The 23,050-nt window shown below is 41.0% G+C and overlaps 4 protein-coding genes and 1 long non-coding RNA gene across 5 annotated transcripts; all 5 read right to left on the bottom strand.

Moving 5' to 3' along the window:
* Positions 1–773: 773 nt before the first annotated feature.
* hoxd4a (homeobox D4a) lies at positions 774–3,186 on the bottom strand. The gene is made up of 2 exons (XM_057046586.1): positions 2,041–3,186; positions 774–1,688 (listed from the first exon to the last, which is right to left on the bottom strand). The coding sequence occupies exons 1-2, from the start codon at positions 2,444–2,446 to the stop codon at positions 1,393–1,395; spliced, it is 702 nt and encodes a 233-aa protein (XP_056902566.1). The 5' UTR covers positions 2,447–3,186; the 3' UTR covers positions 774–1,392.
* A 1,251-nt stretch (positions 3,187–4,437) lies between these two features.
* LOC130533316 (uncharacterized) lies at positions 4,438–5,973 on the bottom strand. The gene is made up of 2 exons (XR_008952537.1): positions 5,358–5,973; positions 4,438–4,654 (listed from the first exon to the last, which is right to left on the bottom strand). It is a non-coding gene; the product is annotated as an uncharacterized LOC130533316 (long non-coding RNA).
* A 4,189-nt stretch (positions 5,974–10,162) lies between these two features.
* hoxd9a (homeobox D9a) lies at positions 10,163–12,604 on the bottom strand. The gene is made up of 2 exons (XM_057052802.1): positions 12,000–12,604; positions 10,163–11,636 (listed from the first exon to the last, which is right to left on the bottom strand). Exons 1-2 carry the CDS (start codon positions 12,574–12,576, stop codon positions 11,392–11,394), a joined length of 822 nt encoding a protein of 273 aa, XP_056908782.1. The 5' UTR covers positions 12,577–12,604; the 3' UTR covers positions 10,163–11,391.
* A 1,262-nt stretch (positions 12,605–13,866) lies between these two features.
* On the bottom strand, positions 13,867–16,090 carry hoxd10a (homeobox D10a). The gene is made up of 2 exons (XM_057038465.1): positions 15,146–16,090; positions 13,867–14,623 (listed from the first exon to the last, which is right to left on the bottom strand). Exons 1-2 carry the CDS (start codon positions 15,876–15,878, stop codon positions 14,349–14,351), a joined length of 1,008 nt encoding a protein of 335 aa, XP_056894445.1. The 5' UTR covers positions 15,879–16,090; the 3' UTR covers positions 13,867–14,348.
* A 2,638-nt stretch (positions 16,091–18,728) lies between these two features.
* Positions 18,729–20,619, bottom strand: hoxd11a (homeobox D11a). Its single transcript, XM_057039569.1, is given in 3 exon segments — positions 18,729–19,230; positions 19,751–20,471; positions 20,473–20,619. Coding segments are annotated over 3 exon segments (1,044 nt in total). The 5' UTR covers positions 20,560–20,619; the 3' UTR covers positions 18,729–18,994.
* Between the last annotated feature and the right edge of the window lie 2,431 nt (positions 20,620–23,050).

Below are 23,050 nucleotides of genomic sequence, written 5' to 3'. Positions count from 1 at the left end.
AGGTTTTGTTCTGAATCCTTTGGCTTTTTTTTCCTTGGCCGAAAAAATGGTCCAAACTAAAAGACAAAAGCGCCTGGGAGAGAAAATGCTGCTCGTCCGGCGGGTCATGGGTGCTGGGGTCAGTCCTTGCGGCTGAAACGTGTCCCCTCGATGAACCTGCCACTGCTGCTTTGTCGACCTTCGGCTGAAATACCTTTTCAAGCTTCGCCTGGTGAAGACTTCAGAAAGAAGACCTCCTTGGACCGAGAAAGCTTCTGTGCTTTTTTGTCCCAAGACAATGACGGTATCAAACAAGAAATATCTGTCTTGAAACGTGACGTGAAAACCCCCCACTCGTATTGCCCCTGGCCTAAATGAAAACCTTTGTTTCCCACTTTAACTAAGACTAAGACTCTGCACAAAAGCCATGCCAATACTGCACAAGAGTTCAAACATAGATATGTTTCTTCAGAATGATATAATCTAAACGACTGCTTTTTGGAAAACTTGCACGATAGCTCAGGATAATTTGCATATTTAAGACAAATAAATAATGAAGTAATAATCTTATTAAAAATACATAATAATATCCTAAATATTTTGGCTTTGATCATTTCTGACCAGGAATAACCAACAATAATTTGATGCCATGCAGGAAGAAATGTTTCATATTATTTTCAAATGGCACGAAAGAGCCTCTGAAAATGTACACTGTTTACACAGATGTCAGGAGAGATTTATTAGGGTACTCTGAATAGTATGAACACAGGAATGTCTTGCTGTTGGGAATAATATTTAGGCTAAAATATTTCAAAGCTTTATTGTACAAAATAAGTTAAAACATCCGAGTCACACAGATTTTACGTATTTGTTGGGCTTTTTTGCATTTAAAATGTTGTATTTAGACGTGATTTCTATAGAAATAGATTCTTTCAAGTATAGAATTATTTGTGCATTTAACGTGAAGTTTCCATAGAAGAAATTAAATAACATTCTCTGTGCGTGCGTGCGTGCGTATACGTGTGTGTGAGTGTGTGTCATTTGAACGAAAGACTTCCCTGTCGCGAGCAGTATCCACGTGAGGACGGCAAAACCCCTCTTTAAAGCCACGAAATCATCAAATGTCCTCAATGGGGCAAATACGTTAAAAAATAAAAATAAAATAAAAACGAAAATGTAAAAAAAAAAAAAAAAAAAGCTTCGATGTCTTTGAGCCTCTTTTTCTGGGAATTTCAACGAGAAAGAAGCCCAGCATCTCAGAGCAAAGACTCAATGACGTAATTCAACACTGCTGGGGCCACTTTTTAAATAAAAACAAGAACGCTAAAAAAGACATCAGTCCATGCAAAAGGCAGATGCAACCTCGGTCTTTTTATGTACAGTTCTTTCGTAAAGGTGGGACGCTCTCCACTCTTATAATGACGTGATATCAGTCTGGTCCTTGTGGATACTCTGCAGATGGCTGGAGGCTGGTGCCGATCGGCCCTTCGTGTTGGGCAGTTTGTGGTCTTTCTTCCATTTCATCCGTCTGTTCTGAAACCAAATTTTGATCTGCCTCTCGGAGAGACAAAGCGTGTGGGCGATCTCAATCCGCCGCCGCCTGGTCAGATACCTGTTAAAATGAAACTCCTTCTCAAGCTCCAGAACCTGCTGACGAGTGTACGCTGTCCTGGACCGTTTGGGCTCGGATCCGGTATAGTCCGGGTTCACTGGGGGAGGCAAAAAACAGTCATAAAATCAGCAAATATGGCCAGCGAAGCATGACCAAATGCACGCAAGGTCTTTTTACCCGGGGCGCTCAAACTTTGAACTCACATGGAAGCGAGACTGGGGTATAATGAGAGAATTTAAGCACTTTTGCTTTACTTTTAGCACGAGGACACGCCAGCAGTTTGTGTTTTCAGCAGCTTTAGTGCGTTCACCTACAGCAGCCTATTTCCTGAGTTATAAAAATTTATGAGTTGTGTAATTGGAGAGGCCTTTCACAGACTCTCATAAATATGACTCTGAATCAAATCTAAAGTCACATTTCATCCACAAGAGAAAGAGGTGGTGTCTTACCGGTAGTTACGTGGACTTTCTTCATCCAGGGGTAAACTACTGCAGGCTGTTTAGCTTGTGTCCCGTTTTGGCTCTTTGTGTTTTGCTGCTGTCCACAAGTCCGGGGTCCGGCCACTAGGACCGGCGCCCCTGACTCAGTCTGTGCGTTAAACGGGCTCGGTTGGCCGGACTTGTCGTGCACATGACCCCGTGGCACCGTTGGTTCCTGCACGGCGGTGCAGCCGAAGGGCTGCTCCGTGTAGTTTGACCGTGGGTAGATCCCTGGATGCTGAAAGTCTGTGTCCTGCGATGAGCTGTAGTAGTCGGAGCCCTGTTCAGGTATATAGTTGTTTTGTGAATATTCCTCGCAGGGAGGAAATTTTGGATCCACATATTTAGAGTTCACCATATACGAACTCATGGCCATTAATTTCTGAAGGTAGAAAATACTAATTTTTCTCGAGTTGTCTTTTTTCCTCCCTCCATAAAGCCCTCCTACTTGGTGTCAACTGAATAAAGTTAGCGAACCATGTGACCAGATCGGCCAATGGAGGTGATGCGTGCTCATAAACGGGTAAACATACAACTAAGGACAATTTCCAGCTAGATTAGGATAACCCTCATTTAGACTCCGATAAAGAAATGCAAATAAATATTGCTTCCAAAGATCTGTGTGCAGATTTAGATAATAAAAATTCAAAACTGAAAATGTAGGATAATTAGGTGCTCTATGTTGTACTCAAAGATTTCTATGTAAATAAACAAGCCATTATGTGACATGAGTGCACACACATTGTTTTAACTGATCAGATTTAAAATTGGATCTGTTTTAAAGTTAACCTGAAGGTATGGTGTTCAACAGAGAAACCAACAAAAGCCCCCATGGCATAAAAGCAGTGAAGAAAGACTGAGGACAATTGATGAAGACTGTCTTTGTCAAAGAGGGGTCATCCAAAAGTTACACGAATCTCATCACTTCATCTGCTGCCCTCCCTTTGGAGGAAAAAAAAAAAAAAAGAACTCTCTCTAGAGCCTATTGGCCAGCAGCAGTTGCCTCTGGGAATCAATAATGTAGAGACACAAACGACTCACAGGAGGGCGAAGCTACAGCTGCGGAGTGTTGTGGGTTGGTTTCGTGGACAGAATCTGGACTGTTTAATGCTGGAGCAGCAGCTAAAATGCAGGGATAAAGTTCACTTTTAAAAAAAAAAAAAAAAAGTTCATTTTTTAGAGTTAGCATATTCCTGGAGGTCCTCCTAGCGTATCTGCTGCTGTCAGATTTATAGCCACTCTCACAAAGCAGCTGTGGTGCATCTGACAGCAGATCAGATGGCAATAAATCAACAGAATCGAAGATTTTTCATCGCCCATATACTCCCCTAGAATCGAATCTGTGACTTTGACGCCATCACACAAATTCGGTTCTACAGGGTATATATAGACGACGGCAAGTGGCAAACTCTGATCCGAAGCCCCATCACCTCTTGAACACAGCAGATAAGAGGAAATAACAAATAAAAGTATGCTTCATGACTGAAGAACATGGGTCTGATCACCGTTTCCCACTGAAATGTTTTCCTGCAGCATTTTTACACCAGTTTGATCTGAGCTTCTCCGTGAGAACACTGGTTTGTGTAACTCATGTAACTCAGTGGTTTTCCCTTCAGAAAGCTGTAAATCACGAGGTTTCATCTGCAGAGCACGCCTGTCTGTTCCAACAGCCACTGACCCAACGAAAAATAGGGGTCAGTTGAGGATTTTCTGGAGCGTACTGGGTGATCTTTATCACATGGTCACATGCAAAAATATGAGCATGTGTTGCAAGTTGCAACCTGACAGTCAGAGTTATACATTTGTTGAAAGAACTATAGGTAACAGAACTATAGGTAACAGAACTATAGGTAACAGAGAAACAGAGGCCACCAAGGTCAAACTGTGTCATTTACAACCATTGCAACAATTCAAAGGGATAAAAAAAACTTTTTTCGGAGCCATCAACTGAGGCAGCTGCCTCAAAACAATTTACTTTAAATCAATCCCCCCTCCAAGTCAGTGTATGTGTTGTTTTTTTCTCTCTTTTGTTTGTTTTTGAATGTTAAAGCAGAAATCAATATGTGAAGAGAATTTATGTTAACATATTTAGAGTCAGGAGATGCCAGAGAAGAAAGAATATGTATATTAAAATTTTATACAGTTTTATACAGAGGACTGAAATAAAGTGATTAAAGTGTTTTAATAATTTGTAATAATTTTAATAATTTATTAGATGTTATGAAGTTATGAAGTCGTTTTCTGAACACAGGCCTTGAGACTTGGCCTCCATGTGTATTTTCAAGTTGAAATTTAGGATAAAAGAGGCAACCACATTAAACTGTGAAGCAAACCGTGTTTTATATGCAAAATATACAGGGAGCAAAGTGTAGCAGTTTTATTTTAATCATGGGTTGATTCTGAAACGATGGCGTCTTTATCTTTGGTTGCAATTGTGGGACGCTTTTCCATATTTGCTAGACAGCCTGACCTGTCTTTCACCTTCTCCTGCTCGTCCTTCAGACGGGTCAAAGCCCAGATTCTCAACAAAAGAATGATAAAGTCAGCGGTTCCTGGCAGCTTGCGTTGAACCAAAGGCCAGACACTTCAGCAAGGCGATGTTTTAAAATCACAGTCACGCGTTTATGCGTGGAAAAACACAAGTAAAACCATTTAGACAAATACAACAAACACAGACGTATTTCATACATCTTAACATGATCGAATGTAAGAAATGGTGACGAAAGAAATATTTTAAAGTCCATAATATTTTAAAAACGAATTAAAGACTTGGTTTGTAACGATGTAAATTATAAATTAGGGAAGATTTAAAGCATGTTAACCCAGTCAAGAAAGCATTGAAATACTACGTAACACAACAATAACCAAAAAGAGTAAAACTCCTCAATCTTTCAATAAATCCCATATTGAGTCTAACAGAAGCTCCACTCGGTGCACTAGCTACATGATAAATGAGACACCCACACAACCTCCACACGCAAGTTGAAATTGATATTTCATCGAAATGAGCTGCTAAAATGCCTTCCCTATCACAGTAAATAAAAAAAATACCCCAAACTCGGTAACAGCAGCAACTTAAAACAAATGCACAGAAATAAATCCCACTCAACCCAAAGATCGAGCAGCCAAATTAAACATTGCCTGCGCGCAGCGGCGCATCATGCAACCATCTCTGTTTGTCCTGAACACTGTGGCGGCGTTTAGAGGCAGGAAACAGTATAGACGGTGCATTAGGTGTGTGACATCACACGCCCAGACCACGAGCATAATGATAAAACAAGGCTTACCGCAGGGACCGCAACACATGGCGCACGTTGAAGCAAACGCGTCCACGCTCGTCCAGCTCTCTGCCAATTCCAACTCCATTCCAACCCATCTGGACGCTCTTACTAATACACAATGAGAATTATTTTTTGGGCTTGTCAACTCCCGGGCCATAAAACAAACTTTAATGGCGTCACGTGTTTCCTCGCAGCCACTCACAACACCGCGGAAGCTCATAAATAATCCGCAAAGTTGCATTTACTCAATAACGCCGATTACACTGATGTTCACGTGTGGAGAGGGACTGAAGATGAGTAAGCTGTGAGTTTTCAGGCAGGTTCATATCCTCTAAAAACTAGTCGGGAGCTCTGTGATTGAATAGTAACAGTTAATTTCAGCTCTGCTTTTTCTTTATGTGCCTACGTTACCAGCCATAAATGATACGCTCAAACTTTTTTCTCTCGCGATTTTACCCTAAAATGTTCACAGGAAATTCAAACATGATAAATATAACTTGTGAAGTTTGTTGGAGTTGAATTCCTTCCCTGTGAACCTGACAAAATAAGACTGGTGTCATTCATTCATCCTGGCCAATCCCGGGGCGGACAGCACTTTAGCCCCGCCCCTTCCCTCACGTGGTGACTGCAGATGGTGTCTCTCTGGGGCAGGTATGAAGAATGTTCAGAGGATTGTCAAATTTAAAAAAATAAGTAACTCCTGAAAGTTTTTCCCCTGAGAACCATCAAGTTGAAAATATAATCATTCAACCATTATAAGCATTCAACCATTATAAACATTCAACCATTATAAGCATTCAACCATTATAAGCATTCAACCATCCAGCTGAATCATGGCGCAAACATTACAAAATGATCATTGCCGGAAAAATGTTAATGCCAGTGATCCACTTGGTTGAGTAATAATTTTTTTTTTTAAAAAAAAACCTCAACAGAAACAAGTAAACACCTCCTATATTTACACTCCTTCAAGGTCAATTCAAAAGCTACCCGGACCACGTGACGAAGGGTCTCGGCCAATCGAGGTGCGGTGAAACCCCGCCGTCACAGATAACGCATGGAACAGAGAGGCTGAGTGTTGGGCAACACCGCCGTCTGCTGGTTGCTTCAATACCATCATATTTCTTCACAGAGAAAAAAAAATAAAACAAGTAATCAATATCTGAACAAAGTCATGTTTAATCAAATCCACGCTTGGAGATGGATGGAAATGTTCAAACAGTTCGGTTCAAATGGCTGCATGAATGTCAAACGTCGCTTTCAAATACAAAATTTGAAATGGTCTTTAATGAGGGAAAATATATCTATTTTTGAAAATATGTGTAAGGAGGTGGTTTGTTTTGCAGATCTTATGTAGCCTCTAAAGATCTAAAAAATATGCCAAATTAAAAAACTATGAATTGAAAAAAACAACCTCAGGTTATCCCACGCCACGTCAGACCTTGCTGATTTTCCCATGCAGGCCTCTGTTTTGGCCTCTGTCTCTCAGGGTCCATTTTGCCGCATTGCAGTAAGGCTGTAAATACCTTCGCAGCTGCCTGTCAGGCCACAGTGAAATACTGTCTTTGTTCAGTTGGCCCCATCTCAGGCAGCTGAAAGCAGCTATAAAAACGGAGCTTCTCCACCAAATTTGCAATATAGTCATACAGATTTGTTATGTGTTGGCTAGAGTTTAACAAGCAATATGGTGTAAATACTGTGGTTCCACCTTTGGCAGAGTAAATCACTATTTCTGTTACTTAAACAAACATTATTTGGCGCCACATAAGGCATGTGATAACCTATTTTATCAGCAGAACGAAATTTGTTTGATTATTTTAATACACGCCTCTTTTTGTTTCATTAACAGCGAAATTACTGCAGGTGCCGACAGTGTAATGTTATAAGGGATATGCTTGAAAAAAGGGACAATGCACGCTTTAATAATGAGGTGGATTCTTTCTGAATTCCTTTGTTTTTATTTAATATAAGCTATAGCGCAACACATTCAAGGCCAATTCTCAACAGGATTCTGTTGATTACATGCACATTTTTCTGTGCGCCAAATAGATCTAAAACAAGAGTTTCTGTTGGAAAACATTCAGCAACACGTGAAGTTACCCGACAGTCATCATCCTGCTGCTAATTTACGTGACTAATGAAGGAGCTGTCAAACTGCACCGGAAGACCCGCAGTGATGAATAAACTGCCCAAACGCATGGAAGCTTACCTTCAAAGGTGAGGTAATCCATGATTTTCCTCGCAGGGTTACCTCTGAGGGACATGTTTTTAACACAGCTGAAGAGAACCGACGCGTGCAAACGTGACATCCCGGAGAATTCGTGGCAAAATACGCGCTGGTGACGAGACGGAGACCAATTTAGAAACGCTGACGGTGGCGCAACGGTTTGAACGCCATGGACAGAGAGTGCGGCGGGAGAAAAGTCGCCTGGGAAATCAGGAAAAGAGCCATGAAGACGCTTCCCTCTCACACATGACCAGTGGCATCCAATGACAGGCGATGGAGGCACATAAAAAAGGTTTATTACTAAGTTGTAAATTTTACCCCCACACAAAAAAAGAAAAAAGAAAAAAAGAATTTGGACTGCAGCAATTCTCTGCGCATGATAACAACCCTCTCCATGTCATGAGGAGAAAAACAAGAGGCTGTTTCCTCTCCTGTTCTCTCTATCGCAAAAATGTTTAAGAGATTGGACCGTTTTCTTTAAAATTTGAAGCGCATATAAGCCATAAACTGATTTCAATTTGGCGTCGAATGAAAGGGGAAAATAATTGTTGTTGTTTTTGAGAATATAATTTAAAAAGACTTAAAGGATATATATAAAATGTGCCATTGAAAAATCTTTGTTGTTTCGGGACGAAGCCCGTTTTCATTTGTATTCATTCTGTTCAATGTTGAAAGTGCTGACACAGTAGAGGAGAAGAGAATGAAAGAGTGCCCGTTTCTCACTACTGCACCTTGAGACAGACTCTAAAGGCCTGCACGTGGCTCTGCAGCGAGATAGAGACACTTTCAATACTTCATAAACTGACGAATTGTGGTTGAACAAATAAGGTGGCAGCCAATAAATAAGGTGGATTCTCTTAATCATTACAATTTTACGCGACTAACAAGTTCATATACGTACAAGTTCATACCCCCCCCCCCCCCACACACACACACACACACACACACAGACACAGACACACAGACGCACACACAAACTTTGACTATACAGTGGAGTATACTGTCTCTGGCATGCATCCAACATGACCAGGGTTGAATTTCGTCTCGCTGAACCTGATGTAATTTCCGCCTGCAGACAGACTACAGGGATTTCCATCGGTATGTTTAGTTCTGTATCTATATCATTGTGCTGCTTTTTGTTTTCACTTCTTAGTTCTCTACTTAGATACTTTGATTTCAGTCAAAGAATCCAACCCATGCATTCCAACCCATCAAAAGCAAAACCTGTAAATGAAGCATGTGAATGTTGCCTTACGCTCATCATTTTAGCAGACTTCATTTCAATGATTTCATTCAGAACACGTTCACGTAATCGCGTGTAAAAAATAGAAAACACATTAGCTGACCGAACAGCGTCTGACACACAAAGCCTCAGTTCTTCCAGATGAAACGTCACGCTTGACGTCGTCTCGGCTCCCCTTGACAAATTGCATCATAGACGGTGACGTGTGTTGACGGTTTGTGAAACTGGAAATGTGGACAAGCGTTACAGATTCACAAGGAAGGATCTGAGGGCTGGATTAGGCCTGACGAAAGTCCTAATTGAAATATGGTTTTACACACGAACACACACACACACACACACACACACACACACACACACACACACACACACACACAAACAGATAGAGATAAATAAATAGAAAGAGAGAGTGATTTTAATATTTTGAGACTACAGATGCGTGTAACAGAAGACACATGACTCTGGACTCAAGTTACATACAAACTGACCCAATGACATGAATTCCTTTACCTAAATACTTTGTTATATTTGTCAAAGGAAACGTTCGGTCCAATAAAAGTGTGTGTAATCAGTCAAAGAGGTGTATTTTATCCCCAATGGCATAAGCTTATTTTTCAATCTTATGTCTGAATCAAGGCGAAATTGATCAGTTTAGATTTTTGAAAATATATTCAACGTGATTCTGAATATTAAACTCTGAATTTCCGTAGATTAGAAGTGTTCTGATAGTTTAAACAACCAGCAACGAGAATTCTACATTACCTTTAATTGTGGTGTTAAAACCCCGTGGGCCTTCTGTCATTCTATTAGAACAGGAAAACTCACCTTTTACTAGAGACAAAAAACGGTTTTTGGGTCGCAATTTACTCTTGACCTTTGTACAATTTTATCTTTTTAATACAAAGAATGAATCATTATAAGTTGGAAATATATTTGTGACTCGTAATGTTTGAAATGAACTCTGGATGTAAGGTTTCAGCAAAAATAAAAGAGGCACAAAGCAAACTGTCATATTTCTAATAATCTACATTAATTTGAATTTTAGATTCACAACAATAGTTCCATCATTTTACGTGGATATACTATTTTGTCTTTAAAACTAGACTTTTAGTTTTTTTCCCTTTGGTTTCCATTATTTGGTTTTGTTTTATTGTAGAAAAATAGCAAACATGAACTAATTGTCTTGTGTGATCGCACCGTAAAAATCCAGTATTACATTTTCAAAGAACGCTTCGATTAAGAACGGAAAATCGCATTAGGTCCCTATATTGGATACTATGAAAATAAACTCTGTAACGGTCCTGAGACGTCAAGAATTACAACCTGATGGTATACAGAAAATGCATATACAGCGTTTTATTGCATTAAGCCCGATCTGAAATCGATTACCCCTCAAATGCACGACGCATAATCTCAGTTGTTTACATTTCACTGTCTCAATAAGACTGGAAAAATAGGAACATAAAAGGACAATATCGCCCCCTAGCGCACACACACGCTGCTTCTTCCAACTGGAGCAGAAAGAAAATGATCCCTGCAAAACCATTGATTTTACTTAGACTACTCGTAAACATCATGATTTAACCAATACGTGAGACATATTTACTGATATAAAGATAATAATTCTGCCACGGCTTTCTTTGAGGTTTCTTAGGACACAATTAACTGTAAAAACACACATGGATAGCGAGCAGAATGGGTCGAATTTAAGATTTTCCCCATCAGTAGCCAGTGTAATTGGCAACATGACCATCCAGACCTGCGTGACTTCCTTTAAAACAATCCATCCCGCAGACACGAAAGTGTCCACATTCGACCAAGAAAAGGGAGGCTTTCAAGGAGCAGCGTAATGACTGACCAGCACCATAAAGTCATTTAAACCAGACGTCTAGCCATTTCTATTGCTTTATTGGAGCGCGTCTCTTCCTGCTTTAAAGTAATTATGCGTACATGTTAGACAATAAATTGGAACTCCGCTGCAACACCTCACCTAATTGTAAATACTTTATTTTTGGTATAATGTTCTTCTGTTTACTAATGACGCCGCTCGAAAAAGTGAAAATCAACCACGTTAATCAGGGTTGAAAAAGTGAATTGAATTTTCTAATCATCAGACACTAAGCTGAGTTAGGATTTATTATTATTATTATTATTATTATTGTGCTCAAGTCTCATTTAAAAAAGTGCCTGGAAAAGCGTTAGTTTTGCTTTGGAGATTGACAAATGGAAATGTTGGAAAAGATAATGGTGCAGCACTGACAGACAGCAAACTGAAATTTATGAAACTTAAATTTATGATTTTTTTTTTAATAAATCCAAATTCTCAGTAAAAGCATTTCACGTATTTCCTCTGCGTGGGATGTGGAACACTCCTGATAAACGGCCGTGACGCCCCCGCGCGTGCTGGCAAAAAGTGAGAATTAGAAAAGGCGTTTTGTATATATTCTGGCAACAAAGTAATATAGAAATGTAAAATCGGATGCTTTAAAACTAGAAACGGCAGAAAGGGCTCCTACAAAATAACAAAAAAATAGGTTGCTTCCTTTGGTAGAAACTTGTGTGCGGTTAGTTCAGATGTGCTCTTTGCCGCTCCTCTCTCGGTTTTGTTTCTTCATTTTCATTCTCCTGTTCTGGAACCAGATCTTCACTTGTCTCTCGGTCAAACTGAGTATGCGGGCCACCTCGTAGCGCCGATCCCTGGTCAGATACATATTGTAGAGGAACTCCTTCTCCAGCTCTAAAGTCTGATATTTTGTATAAGGGCACCTCTTCTTTCTGGTCGAGCGCGCGTGAATCCAGTTTGCTGCTGGGTTATCTGGGAAGAGAGGAGAAATAGAAATGGGATTTATGTGTTCACATGTATACTAGTGTGCGTATGTGTGTGTGTCTGTGTGTGTGTGTGTGTTGGGTGGGGAGGGGGGAACCCAATTACCTTCATATGACAGAAAGAATGTACATAAACTCTCAAATCTCATCAATAAGGAGCAGCCTGTCTGTATGTGGCGTCTTGCGACATTAAAAGCTCTGGGCTCCTCTGTGGTAGCCTCTGTTAGGCGGGTATTCCCCTTCCTGAGCTGCGGTATAGCAGCAGACACTTTTATAGGTTAGTAAAAGCTGCAGTTTTACACTCCCTGGTCATACAGTTGTAAGGTTGTAAATCAGAACCGGCTTTACTCACTTGGGTCAAGTTGTTGTTGTTTCTCCTCTTTGTGCTCGTCGTGACTCGGAAGCTCACTTGCACCGTGCTCCTTCCTCGCCCTGTCCGGACAAGCTGCCGCCGCGCACACGAAGCCCGCGGACAGCGGCCGGCTCTCTGCCTCCAGCGCGTCGCACTCGGCGTCTTTCAGCGGCAACACCTCCGGTTTTGTCCCGTACGAGCGTCCGCTGGTGTGCAGCCCAGCAAAGGAAACGTGGTTGGAGATGGGCTCCATCCAGGAGCGGACGCCCACATATCTGCCGTCTGCGGAGGGGAGATGGGACTGGTGGTGGTGGTGGTGGTGGTGCACGTACGGATGATAAATCCCCTGCGGGTGGACGGAGGACCACGACGAAGAGAAAACGGCGGATTTAGGTGCAAAATTACAAGAGGCAAAGTCTGCGTTGTCCCCGACACTTGACGGCCTCGGGGTCACCATGTGTGGAGCCTGAATGTAGCGAGCGCCGTAAACGTCCTCCGAGTCTTGGCCCATGATAGCGTCCACATAACAGTTACTGAGAGGGCCACTGGTAGACATTTTTGATCTCTTCCTACTCATATAATAAGGGTCGCACTGTTACGGGAAGCTTCCCTCTATGAACAATCATAGTATTTTTTTTTTGGCTGGCCTGCATCTACAGGGATTGGTTACATAGATCACGTGCTCATATTTACCAATACAGGGAGTAAATCAATCCAGTCCTCCCTCTTTCTCTCTCTCTCTCTCTATTTCTCCCTCTCTCTCCCCTCTCTCGTTTCGTCAGGTTTAATTTAGCTTTTCATCTCACAAATAATAAAAAGTAGCCATCAGGGGAAAGAAAACTATTTTTTGTGTTACTAGTCTGGAGGAAGTTGCAACAATGGATAGAAATGAATAAGTTCGTTTATTCCTCCCATTCGCAATATCTCGATCTTTCGTAAAACTCCTCAAACGCTGATACCTTTAATGCCAGTAAAGTACTTTATAGACTTGCAGAGTCCTCGTAAAATAGATGTAATAACATGTTGTAAAATATCAGTCGCCATTTCCGTACATGATGCCGCAGATCCATTGTTAATATTCGACGAGGAAACATATTTTCTCGGTCGGTTTTAGTTGTTTTAAACTCAAACCGGAAACGCCAGTTGGGAAATGATTGTATTCATTGGAAGCAGGGTAATAATGTCTTAATGTATCAATAAACGTTTTATGAGGTGCGTGTGATTATACATGCCGTCAATAAAATGAAGGAAAAAAGAAAAGTTGGAGAAGCGACGTCCATCTGTGCACTGCTCCACGAAAGGTGCTGTTTAAATGTGTTTAACGCGCTCTGAACAAGAGCTCGGAGACCTTCAGCAGAAATTAAAATGAGAACGAGGAAAGGACCGTAAATGGAGATTTGACCAAGTTTCGGCATCACCAAACGGTCTTAAAATATAAAGTATGTTAATCTGAAGTGCTACGCTGGAATTGAGGCCTTTGATACAAAGAAATGTCTTATTTCTTCTTCTACTTCTACTGCTTGAACCCCTTCCTGTATTATTAACACATTAGTTAAGTTAAAAAAGAAAAAACACAAAAAATTCTGCATGTTTACTGAAACTAAAATACAGACTTTCTTTCACATCAACAAAAGTTATATCGATTTTAAGCCTCCTATTTTGGGGTTAAATGGAATACTCTTAAAAGAAGGGAAATAAAGAATCTCTTCACCTCAGATAATCCAATTTAATAATAGTTTATATCTGGAGTATTGAACTAACAAATGTGTGGATCAGAACAGGATCTTGTCTGCGTGGGATTAAATTCTCAGTTTTAAATTCCCTCTTTTACTTTCTTATTCAGGTGAGTTTAAAAAAGTAACAAAAATCGATTTTTAAACAATTTATTGCAAGATACATGCAACAAACATGCGATGGATGTACATAAGAACATTGTTTTTATTTCGATCATTTTCACCCTTTTTAGCAAATGACCGAGAAACAAACGGTGCTACAACGACTGACATGTGCTTTAATGAGCAAACGGAGCGGACACGCACGCACACACGCACACACACACACACACACACACACACACACACACACACACACACACACACACACACACACACACACTTCCCCTGGAACATTAGACTGTACACACTGCAGGAAGGAGAACATTTGATTTCTCCAATAATTTAAATTGCTACCCTGTCAGAAAATAAAAACAGATAACGACAAATCACAAAGGAAACGGGGTGTAGTCACAGCTTCTTTGGAACTGAAAAAGAGGATTCAATGAAATAAAAGTACATGAGAGAGTGAGCGAGGGCAAAGAAGGACTAGAGCTGACCACAGATCCATGCGAGCTCAGGAGAAGGTGAGGTTTGAGGTGAGTTCACGGATGCGGTTTTCCCGGCTCATTTTCTTCAGCTTCATCCTGCGGTTTTGAAACCAGATCTTGACCTGTCTGTCGGTGAGGTTGACGCTCCTGCTGATCTCTAGGCGGCGCTCTCGGGTCAGATACATATTGAAGAGGAATTCCTTCTCCAACTCCAAGGTCTGGTGCTTTGTGTAAGGGCACCTTTTCTTTCTGCCACTTTTTGCGGTTAACCAGTTGTTTGCTGGCTGGTCGCTCTTCGAGTCTGGAGGATTCAGAGAAATAGTCAGTGTTCTGATTCAGTCTGACCTGCCGAATTAGAGTTTTAGCTCTCGGAATTTACACAAAATGACTCACCGTCCGTATGTATTTTTTTTTTATAGTAATTGTGGATGTTATTACTCACACAACACAATGAATAAAGAATAAATCGAGTCTTAGCTGAGCCGAGCGCACGACAGTTTAAGTATTTCTTAAAGTCATTTTTCCTTACAAAACATTAGACAGCAATGATTCAAAGATGAAAATTGAAATAGTAAGTAAATTTCTAAATTAAAAATCCTAACTAAATCCCTGTTCTAAAGTTTGCTGCTGTTTTGAATAGTTACCATTATTACATTTAAATATGTAAAGCGCGCAGCTGCATATGGTCGCCTGTTACTGCAACCTGAGCCTGTCATTAAGTATTACGACTTTAGGCTTGTTTGTGTTTTATTCCTGGTTTTATGATGCTGAGGTCTTCCACTGCAGCAACAGAAGATAAAGGCTTTCTCTGCAGCCGACCCACCTTTCCCCTCCTTCTGCAGGAGCTCGGGGCTGGACGCAGACGCTTCCGGGGAGCAGATTTTCTCCCCCGTGGCGGATTTAGGGCTTTCAACTTGGATCGGTGTCCTCGAGGTGGCCGGTTCTGGCGGGACCTTGTTCTTTTCCGATTCTCCGTCTGCAAAAGTAGCAGATGCCGGGGCAGGCTGCGGTTTCGGTGTCAGCTGGATCAGCGTGGGGCTTTGATCCGGCGGATCATGGCAGTAGGGTTCTTGATGTTTCCCAGTCGCGTACGTTTGGCTCAGTCTGAAATATCCCGGAACCGGAATTTCGGGTCCATCAACGGGGCAAGATTCAGGAGCAACGTTAGAATATACGGGGACCTCTGAGGAGCTGACTTTCGGCACTCTTTTATCGGAGTACATGCAGCAGTTGCTCTCTTCCTTTATGTTCTGTGAGAATGTGTAGTTTGACATCTGATTGGAGGACTCTATTCTGCAAGGTCTGCTCGGATCAGTCCAATTGTCTATCTGAGGTATGTAGGAGTGAACATTCATGCCCACATTTTGGTGGTTGACCTCTCCTCTTTTGCTGAAAGCAGGCAGAAGTCCACAGGTTTGCATTCCGTAAGTCCCCATTTCTGAGCCAGGCGGCATGTACATGCTGCTGCCGGTGTAAAAGCTGTCCGTCCTGCACGCACTGATTAAAGAATCCACTAGAAACGTGTTTGCCGCAGGAGAGCTGCTGGGAAAGGACATTTTTTGAGGGGGGGTTACGTTGGTTAGAGGAGAGAGAGATGTCCTTTGTATGCTGACATATCTAGGAAAAACAATCTACGGGTAACTCAGGATGGCTCCCGACCACATGACAAGCCCACCAATGAGATTTGAAAATGGCCTTGAGACGCAGCCCCTCCCTCCCCACCCTCCCACATGCGCGCTCACTGCGGATACAGACGTGGTCAACAGCGACACCTACGACGCGGAATTGATATTGGCACGCACACCGGTGATTTCAGCACAGGCGAATGCCACAAAAATAAGTATAAAAATAATCCCACGCAAAGAAGGAAATAAAATGTGTGAGTGATGGACAGACGTTCACTTGTGCCACGTGTCCGTGGGGGGGACGTTTGTCGGTGAGAGCGACTATTGTTTTCGTGTGCGTAAAGCTCCTCAATGGCGCAGAGGCGACAACTGCAGACTATTTGAAAATCATGTAGCCACCTCTGCTGAATCCATCGTTGTTTTATTAACATCGATCGTGTTTCCCATCTCACTAATGTAGAGGCCACGCTGCTGTTCCCCTGTATTTTAAAATATGATAATAAAACAAGTCTATGCTACAACTAAGTGGGGGAAACAAAAGAATGTTCATTTGGCGCTTCGTTCCTGCATTATTTTACCTTTGCGTATCTCTATAACTGTAATATGTGTAAGTAAGATAAATAAAAAGCAGAAGTGTGTTTTTGACCTTTTCCATAAGGTGCTGTTGTAAATAATGAAGGTGTAAATAAACTGAAACACTGCATCGAATATAAAATTGTCTTTTATTATTTGCAGAACATTTTTCTTTGTTTTTCACGCAGGTGTTTACAGAAAGTTCAGATTAAAGGTAAAACTGCAAATGGTCTGTGGAGTTTCCTTATGATGGAGAGGAGATGAGCGGACACATGGAACCACTGTGAGAGGACTGGAAAACAAAGCAACACAGTGTGTAGTTCAAGATAGAGCCACAGCTAAATGACCACCAAAATGTAGTTACTTAAATCTTTGGTTTTTAGGCACCAAATATTATTCATATGACGTGTTCAGGAGATGAATCGCAAAGGCTGAAGTACGAATAGTCGAAGAATCAACAAAATAAAAAATCATTCAAAATCCGAGGCTGGAGATTATTCTTGTGATCTTTCCGTACCATTTTTGTTGATTTTGAAGAATTTTAATAGACAAATGTAAAAAATTAATGGTAATGGTATTGTAATCAAGTTTTAAATAACGATGAGTCATTAACTAAATTAGAATGGATTAAAGAAAAAATAATACCACAATAGTTCATGCAGGCACAATATTTACAAACAGCACAAACAATTAGGAAAATATTATTAAACCATAAACCACTTAGACTGAGTAAAAAATGTAACGTAATGATAATAATAATAATAATAATAATAAAAATAATAATAATAATACATTTTGTTTGGGCATAAAATCGAATCAGATAAACATATTAATACACATCTGTGTATATACATTACACTTTAAAGACAAAGTAAATGAAAAGTAATAGTTATTTTTCAATAAATTTTATTTGTTTTATGAATCAAATTTCGTCAGAGAAATCTGTGGATGATGCTGAAAATATTTTTTGTCAACAAAATCTTTAAGCTGCACTAGATTGTGGAAATGTATTTCTCGACTCCAAACTCCTGGATTTCAGTATAATTATGAGCATCTGCAAAATTTTGAAATTGTGTTCTTTCTTTGAGTTCAAGGAAAATAAATGTGAATTTATCTGTGCTCTATGTTTCTGACAAAGTATAAAACATGTTGCACGGATATGTTCAAAGGGGCAATTTGGGACCTGTTTAACTTATTTAAAACACATATATTTATATTTTATTCTATTCAGTCTAATTGAATCTGGAATCCAAAGAGGGCCTGTAGAGAAATAACTGTTCCTGTAAGATTTGCATGCTGGGTCGATTTGAATTCGTAGCTGAAGAATGATTTTGCAGAAGCTGCAAGTGTGCCCTCCTGTGGCCGCGGTGGGAACTGCCCCCCTGCACAGTTGGTAAGATCGTTTCACTGCGGGACATGATGACAAGTCAATTATACGCAAAATGAAACTTCGATTTTTAATAGCCTTTTTGGGAAATAAACGATATGCATCACATTTCAAATTAACTCGAGATAACTTTTTCAAGGAACAATTGTTGCTGCAGATGCAATTACTGCTCAGCCACAGGTATCAAATGGATTTAAAAAAGTAATCAGATTATTTATTTGCTCCGGCCCTTGGATAATTCCAGTCCATAAACACTCACTGGGTTGAAGAATGAAAGATGATTTTGGCAGCAGACAAACAAAGCAGAGAAGCTCGAATTTTACCTGTCGCCGTCCTCCAAAGAATCGGATTCTCGTCTCCATTTTAGCAGCTGACCGGCAAATTTAGGTCCAAGATGACAACAGAAAATGCAAAGAAATGTCCGCTAACATTTTTAGCTCGTAGTGAAACTCAGGCAACAAGGAGATTCTCATGTGGCCTTTTGGGGGGTTGGGGCAACAAAGTCCAATAGCCCCTATTTAGACGTTTACAGCTGTTTTATTGTACTGTCTAGACGGTTCAAGGTTTACTAAACAGCCCATACTTGAAAGCAAAGGAAATAAAAAACGTCTATACACGCCTACAAGTGCCAGAGTTTTACATTGAGGAACGTTTTCACCCGTCTTTCTTTCTTTCTTTCTTTTTTTTTTTTGGGGGGGGGGGGGGGGGGGGGGACTTGGTTAAGTTCATGTGATAAGTGGGTTTTTTTGTTAGTTTTTTCTAATTTCATTATATTTTTCCACATCGATTTACACACATGCGTCTTACACATGGACACTAGACACTAGAAAAGCCAACAGGATATTTTTATATAAATATTTTCAAAGCATGGCTCGAGCTTTGGTGTAATATCGTTTGTCGTTAAAACGTAAAAAAATAAAATAAACACAGAAGAAATCGGTAAAATGTCTTCTTAAAAGTGGGTTTTTTCGTTATTCTTTTTTCTAGAAAATGGATTTTGCGTGTCATCATGAACAGTCTTTATGTAACGTGTGTGTGTGTGTGTGTGTGTGTGTGTGTGTGTGTGTGTGTGTGTGTGTGTGTGTGATCAGAATAAAGGATTTCCAGTAAAATATTGTAGGCGATCACGGTTGAGCTTTTTCTCTTTCATTCTTCTGTTCTGAAACCAGATCTTCACCTGTCGGTCGGACAGATTCAACATCCTGGACAGCTGCAGACGCTTCTCTTTGTTAATGTACACATTGAAGAAAAACTCTCGTTCAAGTTCTCGGATCTGGTATTTGGAGTAGGGACACCTCTTCTTCCGGGACCTGGATGGTGGATCTGTGCAAAAGAAGACAAAAATAGTCTTTATGGAAGCAGTTTAAAACCGACAACTCATGTGCGTGTGAGTGTCGTTTTGCTCTGGCCCTGTATTTGTCATTACGCACACACGCGCGCGAGCAAAGAATCAGCACTATAATCCATTTGCTTTGCATTTTCTTGTACAATTATGTACAACAATAACGTAATTAAACCACCAGTTGATAAGACTTAATTTATCTGCTGATCAGTTGCGGGAATAAATTGATTGCAACCTTTCTTTAATTGCCTGTCAATAGGAGACTCTTCCATCCATGACGTTTTATTGTTGGACACATGGCTACCTTTAAAGTATGGTTACTTAACCATTTCCCATTGTAAATACCTTTACTGCCGTAAAATAAATCTTAATAGGATATAAAGGCGTTTGCATGCTAATAAAGAAACACATAACCCGGAACGAAAAGGGAAATGGACGGAGCGCCGTCCACACACTCTATTGTCTAAAGTGGACACCTTCTATTGAGGACAATGGACTTACTCTGCTGGTTGTTGTTGTCTCCGCAGTTGGAAGATGAGTCCTCCTCGACGCCGCCGATCACCTCATCCTTGTGCTCGTCCTCTTTGGTCAGAGCCTGCCTGTGGCTCCCTGTGTCTCCGGACACGCCGCATTCTGTCTTTTGTTTCAGCGGCTCTGCGGTGGACTTGTCCGAGGTCGGCGCGTCAAGGAACTGGTCAAAGCCCTGGGGAAGAACCCCATTCCGGCCGATGCCCGTGAAGAAATTGCACGGCGAGCTGGTCCCCCCGCGGTGGCTGTACAAGGACTCGTTCTTGAAAATGACATCCGCCCTGCTGCTGGAGGACTGGAGAAGGTCCCGGTGCATGAGCTCGTCCGCCGAGTAGTAAGACGCGTAATTTCCCCTGTAGTGCCATTTGCTTGGATGATCAAGTCCATAATCCCTGAAGGCCACTTCTCGAACAGGCTGGACTTGCGCGATGTTGGGAGAGTAAGGGAAATTAATCTGACACGAAGTATTCTGTGGCAAAAACGAGGATGTAAAATCCGGCGTCGAAACGTAGTAAGTGCAGTTCGGTAAATACATATTTGACGCGCAGCTGCGATCATCGTACTCCGTCATATCTCGTCTTCCCTATTCCTCTTTTTTGCTACAGAGGAAAAGATTTGGGCTGCTCTGCTCTGCTAAAGTTTGTCCATCTATAGCGGCGTGAGCCTGTGGAAAGATCCCGCCAGGGAGAAAAAAATCGGAAGCGTAGGCAGACCTGCGATACAACTTGATCGATTCTTGAGGTAATCGTGTCATGTGATCCGACCAAGAAATTACCATACATCAATATCAGTCATTAAAAACTGTCCAGAGAAACTCATGTGAGCGCGTGCGAGAGACTCCATTGGCTGCTCGGCTGCAGAGGAAACTCCTCTCCAGCCGTCTGCTCCCTGCAGTTCACCGGAGAGGGAAAAAACAGGTTCGAGAAGCACCGCTGGAATATTTAATTAAAGGCTTTGCAGCAACATCAGCTTCCTCGTGTCCTACAAGCAGTTCCACCCCGCTGAACTAAGTTCGGAGTGTGTTTGGAGGAAATGCGGCCTATGAGCAGCCGTTGCAACAGTTTAGTTACAAACACACAAGTTGGGCTGAGTTGAAGCAAATGCTGCCGATCTGATGTATAATCAGCAGGCACGAATCCAGGGCTACAGGCGGGTTATAATGATAAGATGCATGCTCAGAATGGCTGCAGGAAACAGCTATTCACACATTTGAATCCTATCAGGCGGGATCATCTGCTGTAAATTCTGTAAATCTCAGTGCGCCTCAGATCAAATAAGCGGGATTTACGCCAGCGTAACATTTGCAGTAATTCATCATTTTGGAACAATAATAATTGTTTTCTCTGCTGCAGCGTCGGTGATAAATGTGGGAAATTGCCAAATGAAACATCTCGGACCTGTGGTGCAAATGCAGGAACCTTTATTTGGATGCCAAGACATTCCAAAGTGGATCTACAAAGCATAAATCTGACATCGAGCACGACCGAGTCCAGAACAGTTGGCCTCTGTGCTGATGTCCCTACGCACCCAGCACTGAGCCATTTGCACCCGAGTCTCCTGCGGCCGGCGTGCGTGCACGATTCACACCGTGTCCTCAGTGCTGGGAACACATACTGGTGGATGGATACGGCGCCTTCTGGAGTCATCCGTGCTGTTGTTTACATCTTGTGAGTATCAGTTTTATGTTTTTGTGACTCATGAGTAGAACAAGAGAGATGTCGAATTAGTTTAGACACGTTTTCATTGCTTAATCTCTGGTTCTGGAGAGTAAAAGCAAAATGATGATGGTAAAATGCAGCTCTGGCGTGAAGGTCAGTGTTTGCAGGCAGAGAACAAATAGATCCTCCGCCGCTGTGGGCACGAAGGTCACACGCAATCTGGAAGTGGCTCAGAGACGCCTGACTTTGTGTTTATTGGGGGCTTAAAAGGAGCTTTGTGGTCCAACTTTTAGCACACTGCTTCTTGACACTGCAAAGGCAGGTAATATGTGGAAAAAGTACCTGTATTAATAGAAGTTAAAGATAAACTTTAATTGCTTTAATTGCTTTCGCACATCAAAATTCCCAAACCCGCGTTGTCCCCAAATTACTCATTACTCAACAGTGGAAAAAGAGAAAAGAGGACAAAAGAAATACAAGAATGAGCTGTTATTAGAAAAACTCCTGATTGAGACAACTTGTTGCTGCTTTAGTCGATTTTTGTGTCACTCAAGTGGTTTGATCAGCATGTTTTTAATTATAGTTTTCTTTCCACTGTTGCCCTAAAACTGGAATATCTTTATTTTTATTTGTATTTACTGGAGTTTAAACACGTTCCTAATCACCTCTGAGCAGACTGATCTACAAAGTGTTTAGAAAAACACTTCCATAAACCAATAAACCACATCATCTCAATTATCTAATTAAAGTATGATAATATTTTATCCCCACTTTTTCGGCAACACTGTGTATTTATTACTGGCGCTGATTAGGACTCGAATGATTATCATTTATCACGAAAATTTTAGATTTGCTGCTATTATTACTCATTGCTGGTTGATGACTTTTACATGGATATATCCAACATTACGCAGATGTTAGCAGTAGGGTTGCATTAAACGCTGCTTTAAAACATTGTTTTTTCTGTTATAATTCAGACTAGTTGGCATTTTTAGGTCGTCAGTGAACGTTTAAAGTGTTTAAACTGATTTGATTAAACATTTATAATCAATAGGTGGGCTGTACAAAGTGTTCTGCTCGTGGAACCTCCAGAATTTTAGTGTTTACACTTATTTTAATGAACTTGACAGTTGCGGAGATTATTATTGTCCATTATATCAACTTTAGCTGTTATATCAGATATACACATATATAACTATTATTATTATTATATTATTATTATTATTATTATATTATTATTATTATTTTTATTTATTTTTTTATTTTTTATTTATTTTTTTACGTTGGAGAGCTTCTTCTTGAGGGACAGATTATTCTAGACTACCTTGACCTTAACTTTGCTTTGGCGCCCCCACGATCCTAAAGTAGCCCAGCTGCGTGACGCAGTCTGGCTGTATGTGGCAATAAAGCAATAAAGCCATAAAGGCTGAAAGAAAGCTTTGACTCGGTCGCACAGAAACCTCACCGAAACGGTTCAAAATAAACCCAAATAGTCTCTGCAAGAAAAACTCGGATATTTGAAGGTGACGTCAAGTTGGAACACAACAGCAAATTAAAATGCTCTTTTTTTGAGGGGGGCTGCGTGCAGGCCTGAACATCACAGGGAGACAGGTTC

Source organism: Takifugu flavidus, chromosome 1 (assembly GCF_003711565.1).
Source record: "Takifugu flavidus isolate HTHZ2018 chromosome 1, ASM371156v2, whole genome shotgun sequence".
In the NCBI taxonomy this organism is placed as follows: domain Eukaryota; kingdom Metazoa; phylum Chordata; class Actinopteri; order Tetraodontiformes; family Tetraodontidae; genus Takifugu; species Takifugu flavidus.
The sequence above is the reverse complement of the archived record's forward strand: the minus strand, read 5'-3'. Positions and strand labels throughout refer to the sequence as shown.